The sequence below is a fragment of the Chiloscyllium punctatum genome, chromosome 26, assembly GCF_047496795.1.
Source record: "Chiloscyllium punctatum isolate Juve2018m chromosome 26, sChiPun1.3, whole genome shotgun sequence".
In the NCBI taxonomy this organism is placed as follows: domain Eukaryota; kingdom Metazoa; phylum Chordata; class Chondrichthyes; order Orectolobiformes; family Hemiscylliidae; genus Chiloscyllium; species Chiloscyllium punctatum.
Window position 1 is genome coordinate 2,945,088 of NC_092764.1, and position 13,477 is coordinate 2,958,564.

General features: G+C 45.2%; 1 protein-coding gene across 1 annotated transcript in view; it reads left to right on the top strand.

Moving 5' to 3' along the window:
• The window catches only part of galns (galactosamine (N-acetyl)-6-sulfatase), a 96,317-nt gene extending 85,177 nt beyond the window's left edge, over positions 1–11,140 (top strand). The window contains exons 12-14 of the mRNA XM_072595770.1: positions 976–1,097; positions 8,127–8,244; positions 10,896–11,140. Coding sequence (XP_072451871.1) covers positions 976–1,097; positions 8,127–8,244; positions 10,896–10,982 — 327 coding nt within the window. The 3' untranslated portion in view covers positions 10,983–11,140. The remainder of the gene's footprint in view (positions 1–975; positions 1,098–8,126; positions 8,245–10,895) is intronic.
• Positions 11,141–13,477: the final 2,337 nt, after the last annotated feature.

The following is a 13,477-nucleotide window of genomic DNA, read 5'->3' on the forward strand; positions in this document are numbered from 1 at the left end:
GATGTGTGTGTGGGTAATCCAAGATGGAGGACAGGAGAAATTTCTGGCTGTAACAGCTGCTCCTTTTTTGAGGTATTTTAGGTGTTGGAGGTGATTTCCTCAAATTCCAGGAACAACAATTACTGTTTTATATGCTGTTACATTGTTTTGGAACTTTGGAAAAAAAAGTCAAAACAACAGCAGTTTTAAAAGGGAGGAGAACAGACAAAGGAAGCACATGGTGAGGTCAGTGCTGGAGAGTGCACAGTTCCTGCCTTTGCTGTTTGAATGCGTGTATCGCTGGACATCGAAGTGCATCTGGGAAAATTAGCAAACAGTGAAATTCACAAGTGATCTTGGAGGAACTATTTGGGCAAAGTTCACAGCACAGAAGTGTATTGTTTTTAAGTGTGACCCACAGAAAGTCTGCAATAGTGAGTAGAGGGTGGTACGTGTATGGAATGAGCTGCCAGAGGATGTGGTGGAGGCTGGTACAATTGCAACATTTAAAAGGCATCTGGATGGGTATATGAATAGGAAGGGTTTGGAGGGAAATGGACCGGGTGCCGGCAGGTGGAACTAGATTGGGTTGGGATATCTGATCAGCATGGACGGGTTGGACCGAAGGGTGGGTGGGTGGGTGGGTGGGTGTGTGTGTGTGTGTGGGTGGGTGTGTGTCTGTGTGTGTGTCTGTGTGTGTGTGTGTCAGCTTTTTGTTGGATGAGGGTATCTAAAGTGCACTAAACAAAACTGAGTCAAGGGGTTTGAGGTACAGATCAGCCATGGCTTGAGTTAATAGTGGAGCAGCCATGATGGGCTGAATGGCCTCCTGCTGTTCCTGTACTGACTGGGCTCAGTGTTCTAGGGGCTCACACATGCTCTCCAAAGATTCTCTCATCCCAATGTTTTCACTAGTCACATTTTTTCAGAACATAGTGATTGAAAAGTTTCAACAGGAATTTTCTCAAAACATAAATCTTTTTTATATAATTTCAGGGGATTAACTTCTGCCCAGGACAGAATGTGACCGGTGTCACAACACACGATCAAAAGGACTACACCATCCAGCCCCTGCTCTTCCATCTTGGGAGGGATCCTGGAGAGAGATACCCAATCAGGTGAGAGGAACAGGTGGAGAGAGGCTCAGCTTTAGCTGTCTTTTATTCTATAGATAAACCTCCCCAAATCAAATTCTCGTCTGTAACTCTCTCCCAGGTATCTGTTATTTTACTTATAAACTATCCTCACTTCCTGAATTCCTCAATTACATTCCAGTCTATACCTCATTCAAGGTATTTGTTATTTTACATATAAACTAGTCTGAACTTGTCAATAAGGATCCAGCCTGTAATTCTCTTCCAGGTGTCTATTATTTAATATATAACCCTCCCCCCACCTGAACCCCTAGATTAGATTCTGGCTTGTAACTCATTCCGGGTTATTTATCTTGTTTTTTTTTAGAACATTACAGTGCAGTACAGGCCCTTCGGCCCTCGATGTTGCGCCGGCCTGTCATGCTAATCTGAAGCCCATCCATCTACACTATTCCATTTACATCCATATGCCTGTCCAATGAAGACTTAAATGAGCTTAAACTTGATGAATCTGCTACCATTGTAGGCAATGCATTCCATTTCCTTACTACTCTCTGAGTAAAGAAACTACTCTGACATCTGTCTTATACCTATCTCCCCTCACTTTAAAGCTGTGTCCCCTCGTGTTTGCCTTCCCCATGCTTGAAAAAAGGCTCTCCCTGTCCACCCTATCTAACCCTCTGATTATCTTATATGTCTCTATTAAGTCACCTCTCAACCTTCTTCTCTCTAACGAGAACAACCTCAAGGCCCTCAGCCTTTCCTCGTTAGACCCTCCCTCCATACCAGGCAACATCCTAGTAAATCTCCTCTGCACCCTTTCCAAAGCTTCCACATCCTCCTTATAATGCGGTGACCAGAACTGTACACAATACTCCCAAGTGTGGCCATACCAGTGCTTTGTACAGCTGCAGCATAACCTCCTGGTTCCGGAACTCAATCCCTCTATTAATAAAGGCCAAAATACTCTATGCCTTCTTAACAACCATGTCAATCTGGGTGGCAACTTTTAGGAATCTGTGTACACTGACACCGAGATCCCTCTGCTCATCTGCCCTGCCAAGAATCCTACCATTAGCTCAGTACTCTGCATTCCGATTACTGCGTCCAAAGTGTATCACTCTGATTAGATTAGATTAGATTACTTGTCACCTTACACTTGTCCACATTAAATTCCATTTGCCACCTCTCAGCCCAGCTCTTCATCCTATCTATGCCTCTCTGCAACCTATTACATCCTTCATCACTATCCACAACTCCACCTACCTTAGTGTTGTCCGCAAATTTGCTAACCCACCCTTCTATGCCCTCATCCAGGTCTTTTATAAAAATGATGAACAGCAGTGGACCTAACACCAACTCTTGCGGTACGCCGCTAGTAACTGGACACCAAGATGAACATGTTCCATCAACTACAACCCTCTGTTTTCTTTCAGCAAGTCAATTACTGATCCAAACTGCTATGTCTCCCACAATCCCAATCCTCCGCATTTTGTACAATAGCCTACTGTGGGGAACCTTATCGAACGCCTTGCTGAAATCCATATACACCACATCAACCGGTTTACGTTCATCTACCTGTTCGGTCACTTTGTCAAAAAACTCAATAAGATTCGTTAGGTACGACCTACCCTGCACAAAACCGTGCTGACTGTCCCTGATTAGATTTTTCTTTTCTCGATGGTTATAAATCCTATCTCTTATAACTTTTTGCAACACTTTACCAACAACTGAAGTGAGACTCACTGGTCTGTAATTACCAACGTTGTCTCTACTACCCTTTTTGAACAGAGGAACCACATTTGCTATCCTCCAGTCCTCAGGCACTATTCCTGCAGACAAAGATGATTTGAAGATCAATGCCAAGGGCTCGGCAATCTCTTCCCTTGCTTCCCAGAGGATCCTAGGATAGATCCCATCTGGTCCAGGGGACTTGTCTATCTTCACATTCTGTAATAATTCCAATACCTCTTCCTTATGAACCTCAATCTCTTCTAATCTAGATGAAAGTATCTCTGTATCTTCCTCGCCAACATTGTCATCTTCTATGTTGAACACTGTTGAAAAATATTTATTTAGTGTTTCCCCTATCTCCTCTGCCTCCACACACAACTTCCCACTATTATCCTTGATTGGCCCTAATTTAACTCTCGTCATTCTTTTATTCCTGACATACCTATGGAAAGCCTTAGGATTAACCCTGATCCTATCCACCAACAACTTCTCATGTCCCCTCCTGGCTCTTCTGAGCCCTCTTTTTAGGTCTTTCCTGGCTACCTTGTAACCCTCAAGCATCCTATCTGAGTTTTCACATTTTGCCCTATCATAAGCCTTCTTCTTCTTCTTGACCATATATTCCACTTCCTTAGTAAACCACGGCTCACGCGTTCTATGTCTTCCTCCCTGCCTGACAGGTACATACTTATCTAGGACACACAGGAGCTTTTCCTTGAATAAGCTCCACATTTTTAATGTGCTCATCCCCTGCAGTTTCCTCCCCCAATCTACCCTTCCTAACTCTTTCCTAATTGCATCGTAATTTCCCTTCCCCCAGCTGTAACTCTTGCTCGGTGGAGTACACCTATCCCTTTCCATCACTAAAGTAAACCTGACAGAATTGTGATCGCTGTCTCCAAAGTGCTCACCTACTTCCAAATCTAACACCTGGCCAGGCTCGTTACCCAGTACTAAATCTAAAGTGGCTTAGCCTCTTGTTGGCCTGTCTACATACTGTGTCAGGAAGCCCTCCTGCACACACTGGACAAAAACTGACCTATCTATAGTACTCGTACTGTAGTGTTCCCAGTCAATATTTGGATAGTTGAAGTCCCCCATGACAACTACCCTGTGTCTCTCACTCCTATCGAGAATCATCTTTGCAATCCTTTTCTCTACATCTCTGGGACTATTCGGAGGCCTATAGAAAACTCCCAGCATGGTTTTATATATAAACCACACCGAACCCTTTGATTAGAATTCAATCTTGAACATACTTCCATTTATCCTATATTAAAACAACTCAAACCCCTCAATTAGATTCCAGTCTGTAACTCACTCCCAGTATCTATCTGTTATTCTGTAAATAAACCCCTGAAACCCTCGACTAGATTCCATCCTGAAAAAGGTGGCACGAACTTGGTGGGCAGAATGATCATCTTTTTCTATGTTTGTTCTATCTGGCAGCCTGATCTTCCTACGAGTAGTTTGGAGCATCAAAACCCAGGAGCCTCAGAAATGGTTAGAACAGCATATTGGTAGTGTTAATTGTTAGTATATTAGTCCTCTAGCTATGTGATGTCGAACTACTTTGAGCTCAATAACCTAGATTCCATCTTGATGAGTTCTAGGTGACCCTGGGTAAAGGATTAGATCAGCCAGAGCTCTTGATTCAGTAAACTCTGTGCATATGAGTTCCTTTTAATCATTGGAGAGGAATGAGAGTGATGTTTTGGGGAAGTTAAAGGGAGTGCCAGTGCTGGAGATCTAGTGGGAGAGTGAGCACACAGGAGAGAGAGAGAGTGTGCAAGAGAGTAAGCAGGCGAGGGAGTGCACAGTACAGTGAGAGAGACAGAGAGTAACGCAGAGAGAGAGAGAGACATACACACACACTTGAGACAGCATGTGAAAGTTACTAAGAGACACCTGGAGGAAGGTTAGCGAGAGAGAGAGACATGCAGCATGGTAGAGTTAGTGAGAGAGAGAGAGAGACAGACAGACAGCATGGTACAATTAGTGAGAGAGAGAGAGCGAGAGATAGCATGGTAGAGTTAGTGAGATAGAAAGAGCAGGAGTTCGTGAGAAAGTGAACATGCTAGAGAGTTAGAGAGAGAGCACAGGGGCATTAGTGAGAGAGAGAGAGAGAGGCTGTTGGTGCGTTAATGGGAAGGGGACAATATGGGGGCACAATTTTAAGAGGAAACGTTAAAAGGGATTTGAGGAAATTATTTTTCACCCAAAGGGTGGTGGGAATCTGAAATGAATTGTCTGGGAGGTGACCATTGGAGTGCCACAAGGATTGGTGCTGGGCCCTCTACTTTTTATCATTTACATAAATGATTTGGCTGCGAGCATAAGAGGTACAGTTAGTAAGTTTGCAGATGACACCAAAATTGGAGGTGTAGTGGACAGCGAAGAGGGTTACCTCAGATTACAACAGGATCGGGACCAGATGGGCCAGTGGGCTGAGAAGTGGCAGATGGAGTTTAATTCAGATAAATGCGAGGTGCAGCATTTTGGGAAAGCAAATCTTAGCAGGACTTATACACTTAATGGTAAGGTCCTAGGGAGTGTTGCTGAGCAAAGAGACCTTGGAGTGCAGGTTCATAGCTCCTTGAAATTGGAGTCGCAGGTAGATAGGATAGTGAAGAAGGTGTTTGGTATGCTTTCCTTTATTGGTCAGAGTATTGAGTACAGGAGCTGGGAGGTCATGTTGCGGCTGTACAGGACATTGGTTAGGCCACTATTGAATATTGCGTGCAATTCTGGTCTCCTTCCTATCGGAAAGATGTCGTGAAACTTGAAAGGGTTCAGAAAAGATTTACAAGGATGTTGCCAGGGTTGGAGGATCTGGGCTACAGGGAGAGGCTGAACAGGCTGGGGCTGTTTTCCCTGGAGCGTTGGAGGCTGAGGTGACCTTATAGAGGTTTACAAAATTATGAGGGGCATGGATAGGATAAATAGACAAAGTCTTTTGCCTGGGGTGGGGGAGTCCAGAACTAGAGGGCATAGGTTTAGGGTGAGAGGGGAAACATACAAAAGAGACCTAAGGGGCAATCTTTTTATGCAGAGGGTGGTACGTATATGGAATGAGCTGCCAGAGGAAGTGGTGGCGGCTGGTACAATTGTAACATTTAAGAGGCATCTGGATGGGTATATGAACAGGAAGGGTTTGGAGGGATGTGGATCGGGTGCTGGCAGGTGGGACTAGATTGGGTTGGGATATCTGGTCGGCATGGACGGGTTTGACCCAAGGGTCTGTTTCCATGCTGTACATCTCTATGACTCTATCGCTGTCTTTCTCCTTATTCACTCTCCTCTGTTGTCTTCACAACATTAAAAAACTACTTGGATGAGCACATGAAATGTCATGATATTCAAGGCTGTGGAGCTAGTGCTGGAAAGTGGGACTACAAGGGAGGCGATGGCCTAGTGGTAACAAATACTGGTCTTGCCAGCAACGTCCTCATCCCATGAATGAATAAAGAAAAAAATGTAGATTTAATGTAGCTTTGCAGTAACGATTCAGTAAGCTCATGGGCCTGTTCTGTACAATGTGATTCTGTGAGTAAATGAAAGAGAGGGAGAGACAGCAGGGGAGAGTGAATAAGGAGGAAAGACAGCAATAATCTGCTCAGTAACACCCAGTTGGAGTATTATCAGGGCCACTCAGCTCCTGACCTCATGACAGCCTTGGTTCAAACATGGACAAAAGACATAAATTCCAGAGGGAAGGTGAGAATGACAGCCTGTGACATCAAGGCTGCATTCGACTGAGTGTGGCATTAAGAAGCCCTTGCAAAACAGGAATCAGGGGCTGGTTGGTTTTCATTGTTGGAGGTCAATCATCTCAGCTCCAGGACACATCTGCAAGAGTTCCTCAGGGTAGTGTCCTCGGCCCAAACATCTTCAGCTGCTTCACCAATGACCTTCTTTCAGTTATAAGGTCAGAGGTGGGGATGTTCAGCACCATTCGTGACCCCTCAGATATTGAAGGAGTCCATGTTCAAATAAAAGAAGATCTCGGTTGATGGTGACAAAGTAACATTGGTGCCACATGAATGCCAGTCAGTGACCATTTCCAAGAGACTATCTAACCACCACCCCATGCCATTCAGTGGTGTTACCATCACTGAATCCCCTCGATCAACATCCTGGGAGTTTACCATTGACCAGAAGCTGAATTGGATTCACCACGTAAACACAGTGGCAGCAAAAGCAGGTCAGAGGCGAGGAATATTGCGGAGAGTAACTCACCTCCTGACTCCCCAAAGCATGTCCACCATCTACAACATGGTAGAAGTCAGGAGTTGATGGAATCCTATTTGCCTGGATGGGGGTAGCTCCAGCAACACTTAAGGATCTTGATACAGTTCAGGACAAAGCAGCCCGCTCGATTGGCACCACATCCAATTGCATTCACTCCCGCTACCACCAACGCACAGCAGCAACAATATATACCATCTCCAGATTCACTGCAGAAATGCTCCTTAGACAGCACCTTTCAAACCTGCAACCACTTCAGTCTAGAAGGGCAAGGACAGGACATATATGTGAACACCGCTACCTGCAAGTTTTCGTCCAAGCTACTCACCATCCTGACCTGGAAATATATCACTGTTTCTTTGCTGTCACAGTGTCAAAGTTCTGGCATTCCCTCCCAAATGGCATTGTGCCTCAACTCACAACACACGGGTTGAAGCAATTCAAGAAGGCAGTTCAGCACTACCTCCTCAGAGCAGTTAGGGATGGGCAATAAATGCTGGCCCAGCCAACGATGCCCACCAGTGTCTTGATTGAAGTTTTTTTGAAGAAGTGACATAGAAGTTTGATGAAGGCATTTTGGTGGCTGTTGTGTTGATAATTTTCAGCAAGTCGTTCGATGTGTTTCCACATGGTGGACTGGTTAGCAAGGTTAGATCACATGGGACCCAGGGAGAGATAACCATTTGGAATTAAAATTGGTTTGAAGGTAGGAGACAGAGGGTGGTGATGGAGGCCTGTGACCAGTGGTGTCCCTCAAGGATTGGTGCTGGATCCACACTTTTTGTCATTTATATAAAGGATTTGGATGTGAATATAAGAGGAATGGTTCATAAATTTGCAGATGACACCATAATTGGTGGTTTGTGGAAATTGAAGAAGGTTATCTCACAGTACAGTGCGAACGACTGTGTACAGACACAAATTGAGAGCAACTCCTCCCTTCTTCTCTGTTCACTTCTCTTTTTCTCTGTTTTTCTGTGTTTTTTCTATGTTACCTTCTATTCTCTCTCTCTCTCTCTCTCTCTCTCTCTCTCTCTCTCCATCTCGGATTACCTCTCCCTGATATTGCAGGTTTTCCCACCAAGAGTATGAGACAGCAATGAGAAAGATCACAAACATCGTGCAACATCACAAATCTTCGCTGGTGCCAGGAGAGCCGCAGCTAAATGTCTGTGACCAGGCTGTTATGGTGAGTGATCAAAATCATTTTTATACCACATGTTCAGCACAAAAGAGAGAACGTAAACTATCAATCACAGCTTTTATATAAAAATCATTCAAGTACCAGGCATTGCTGGGGGATAAAAACTCCAACTGCAGCATTACTGCCACCCTCTGGTCACACCTTGTACAGGATGTGCTTCTGCTCAGAACAACTCATCTTCCCTATTCCCCTTTCTCATTCAATCATTTGCCATTAGCTTTCCCCTCAACCCTCCCTCAATCCCACTGTGTCTAACAGGTTCCCCACACTTAATAACTCCCAATACAATACGCACACTGCCCAAAATCAAAAATCCACAAAAAAAGGTAAAACACTGTGAAGACTGGAAATCTGAAACAAATACAGAGGATGCTGGAGAAACTCAGCAGGGCTGGCAGCATTTGTGGAGAGAAAAATAGAGTTACTGTTTGAGTCTGGTATGACTCTTTTTCAGAATACAGAACAATTCTGAAGTTTATAGTTCTTCCAATCTTTATTCTGACTATAAAAGTTGAAATTGTCCCTTGCACATGAAAGTTGTCAACCTGCCTTTTTTGTTGTACTTTGCCTAAAATTCATACAGGTAAAATCTTCTGCTTTTCCCTCATCATCCTTCTCTGTCAACTCAATAAGATAAGTCAATTTGTCAAACGTTACCTGCCTTTTACATATCCATGCGTTCTGTCCTGAAACTAACTCAAATCTGTCCAAGTGCCTGTTAAGTTTCTTTGTTTTTGTTTGAAAACCTTACATATTACTGATGTTAAACTGGTCATCTTGTGCCAGCTAGGACTGTCCTTACATGCTGGAGATCAGAATGAAAATGTGTGGTGCAGTAAAAGCACAGCCCGTCAGGCAGCATCCGAGGAGTAGGAGAGTCAACATTTTAAGCATAAGCTTTTCACCAGGATGTCTTGATGAAGAGATTATGCTTGAAACTTCGACTCTCCTGCTCCTCAGATGCTGCCTGACCAGCTGTGCTTTACCAGCACCACACTTGAAGATTATGGCAAGCCCTTTTGCAATTGTCACCATCACTTCCTTCTGTAACTTGGGATGCGTGATATTCAGACCAGGCAATGTATCACGAAGGATAGCGAGCCTTTCCAGTATATCATGCCCGACAATATTCACACTATTCATTACCTCTAGTATCTCTGCTTCGACCAATAGTAAACTTTGACACAAAATACTCAAGCACATATGACCCTCTTTATCCCTAATAAGCCTCACCATGTCTCAAACTGCATCATACTTTTTACAAGTGGATAGAAGAATTTAGATTTTGATTTTACATTACTGCTAGTCTATTGCCTTGCACTCTTTGCCATTTATTTTCCTCTTCAATATCCATCTTAACTTATTGTATTTGGCCATCTGTTTGCTTTAAGAATTCACCTAATATCTATAATACACCCTCTTTTTCTTTCCTGTTCGTTAAATACTCTGCCTCATTATCCAAGGTGCAAGGCTTTGGTTTCCCTGCCCTCCACTTTTGTTGGAATGTACCAAGCCTGTACCTGAAGCATCTCCTCATTAACGATCACACATTACACGTATGGAGTCAGCTATTACGAGGGGGCATAGCTTTAAATTAAGGGGTGGTAGGTATAGGACAGATGTTAGGGGTAGATTCTTTACTCAGCGAGTCGTGAGTTCATGGAATGCCCTGCCAGTAGCAGTGGTGGACTCTCCCTCTTTATGGGCATTTAAACAGGCATTGGATAGGCATATGGAGGATAGTGGGCTAGTGTAGGTTAGGTGGGCTTGGATCGGCACAACATCGAGGGCCAAAGGGCCTGTACTGCGCTGTATTTTTCTATGTTCTATGTTCTATTGCTCCATCATAGCTTTTCCTGATCTTTAGTTCCACTTTACCTTGGCCCAGACCCCTCTTCCTATTGAAAAGCTCTTGCTCTTCGTCATTAATAATCAAACTATTACATGTCATTACAATAATGACTACATTAATTCTTCATTAATAATCAAACTACTACATGTCATTACAACAATGACTATATTAATTCCTCATTAATAATCAAACTGTTACATGTTATTACAACAGTGATTACATTTCCAAAGTGCTTTATTAGGTACGAAGAGCTTTGGAAATATAAATTCATTCTATTTTCTCTTTTTACCCATCTGTCTACCCTATCTAATTGCATTTCTCTTCTGAAGCATGAATGGGGTTCGATTTGTATCCATTTCGGTGTCCTTCTCTCAGAATATATTTCAGGTAATTCCTCTTTGGATGGGAAGTTTCCTGATGTCCATATTAGTCCTGACTCCTTGGCTTTAAATTATATTCATTGATATTTGAAGCTTCCTCATGGGGAATAACTGGTGTCTCAACTCAATGTTAATTGTGACAACATAAAAGGCCAAAGAGGATTAAGCAGCCCGACAGGCTGGCATGGAGCCTGGTATAACAGTTCACGAGTGAGGAAAGTTGTGAGCCAATAATGTGAGGACTGAGATGTCAAAGCCAAAAGCCCATATACATATTCTACAAAGTGGTTAGACTTTGCCAGGTTATGAATAAAGGGAGGATGAGTAAAGCTGGGGGGGGGGGGTGCATAAATAACGATGTTTGAGAAATTATTATTTAATGACTTCCATTTTTTTCCCATTAGAATTGGTCGCCTCCTGGTTGTGAAAAGCTTGGCAAATGTCTGAAGATTCCCAGGTCAAACCCATGGAAATGTAACTGGCCACATTAACTTAACTTACAGAGGTCACACTTATTCTGTTCACACTGGATTCTAGGGAGTCAACATCAACATTTCAAGGAGAACCGTCACTCAGTGAGAGGCAGTACCTTCAGGAACTGTATCCCAGTGAGAGTCAGCCCCTTCAGGAACCATATCCCAGTGAGAGTCAGCACCATCAGGAACTGTATCCCAGTGAGAGTCAGCCCCTTCAGGAACTGTATCCCAGTGAGAGTCAGCATCTTCAGGAACCATATCCCAGTGAGAGTCAGCCCCTTCAGGAACCATATCCCAGTGAGAGTCAGCACCATCAGGAACTGTATCCCAGTGAGAGTCAGCCCCTTCAGGAACTGTATCCCAGTGGGAGTCAGCACCTTCAGGAACCATATCCCAGTGAGAGTCAGCACCATCAGGAACTGTATCCCAGTGAGAGTCAGCCCCTTCGGGAACTGTATCCCAGTGAGAGTCAGCACCTTCAGGAACTGTATTCCAGTGAGAGTCAGCACCTTCAGGAACTGTATCCCAGTGGGAGTCAGCCCCTTCAGGAACTGTATCCCAGTGGGAGTCAGCACCTTCAGGAACCATATCCCAGTGAGAGTCAGCACCATCAGGAACTGTATCCCAGTGAGAGTCAGCCCCTTCGGGAACTGTATCCCAGTGAGAGTCAGCACCTTCAGGAACTGTATTCCAGTGAGAGTCAGCACCTTCAGGAACTGTATCCCAGTGGGAGTCAGCCCATTCAGGAACTGTATCCCAACGAGAGTTAGCACCATCAGGAACTGTATTCCAGTGAGAGACAGCACCTTCAGGAACTGTATCCCAGTGACAATCAGCCCCTTCAGGAACTGTACCCCAGTGAGAGTCAGCACTATCAGGAACTGTATCCCAGTGAGAGTCAGCCCCTTCAGGAACTGTATCCCAGTGAGAGTCAGCCCCTTCAGGAACTGTATCCCAGTGAGAGTCAGCACCGTCAGGAACTGTATCCCAGTGAGAGTCAGCCCCTTCAGGAACTGTATCCCAGTGAGAGTCAGCCCCTTCAGGAACTGTATCCCAGTGAGAGACAGCACCATCAGGAACTGTATCCCAGTGAGAGTCAGCACCATCAGGAACTGTATCCCAGTGATAGTCAGCCCCTTCAGGGGCTGTATCCCAGTGAGAGACAGCATCTTCAGGAACTGTATCCCAGTGGGAGTCAGCACCATCCGAAACTGTATCCCAGTGAGAGTCAGCCCCTTCAGGAGCTGTATCCCAGTGAGAGTCAGACCCTTCAGGAACTGTATCCCAGTGGGAGTCAGCACCATCCGAAATTGTATCCCAGTGAGAGTCAGCCCCTTCAGGAGCTGTATCCCAGTGAGAGACAGCACCTTCAGGAGCTGTGTCCCAGTGAGAGACAGCCCCTTCAGGAACTGTATCCCAGTGAGAGTCAACACCTTCAGGAGCTGTATCCCAGTGAGAGTCTGCCCCTTCAGGAACCATATCCCAGTGAGAGTCAGCCCCTTCAGGAGCTGTATCCCGGTGAGAGTCAGCACCTTCAGGAGCTGTATCCCAGTGAGAGACAGCCCCTTCAGGAACTGTATCCCAGTGAGAGTCAACACCTTCAGGAGCTGTATCCCAGTGAGAGTCTGCCCCTTCAGGAACCATATCCCAGTGAGAGTCAGCACCATCAGGAGCTGTATCCCAGTGAGAGTCAGCACTATCAGGAGCTGTATCCCAGTGAGAGACAGCCCCTTCAGGAACTGTATCCCAGTGAGAGTCAACACCTTCAGGAGCTGTATCCCAGTGAGAGTCTGCCCCTTCAGGAACCATATCCCAGTGAGAGTCAGCACCATCAGGAGCTGTATTCCAGTGAGAGTCAGCACCTTCAGGAGCTGTATCCCAGTGAGAGTCAGCCCCTTCAGGAACTGTATCCCAGTGAGAGACAGTACCTTCAGGAACTGTATCCCAGTGGGAGTCAGCCCCTTCAGGAACTGTATCCCAGTGAGAGTCAGCCCCTTCAGGAACTGTATCCCAGTGAGAGTCAGCACCGTCAGGAACTGTATCCCAGTGAGAGTCAGCCCCTTCAGGAACTGTATCCCAGTGACAATCAGCCCCTTCAGGAACTGTATCCCAGTGAGAGTCAGCCCCTTCAGGAACTGTATCCCAGTGAGAGTCAGCACCGTCAGGAACTGTATCCCAGTGAGAGTCAGCACCGTCAGGAACTGTATCCCAGTGAGAGTCAGCCCCTTCAGGAACTGTATCCCAGTGAGAGTCAGCACCGTCAGGAACTGTATCCCAGTGAGAGTCAGCCCCTTCAGGAACTGTATCCCAGTGACAATCAGCCCCTTCAGGAACTGTATCCCAGTGACAATCAGCCCCTTCAGGAACTGTACCCCAGTGAGAGTCAGCCCCTTCAGGAACTGAATCCCAGTGAGAGTCAGCCCCTTCAGGAACTGTATCCCAGTGAGAGTCAGCCCCTTCAGGAACTGTATCCCAGTGTGAGTCAGCATCTTCAGGAACTGTATCCCAGT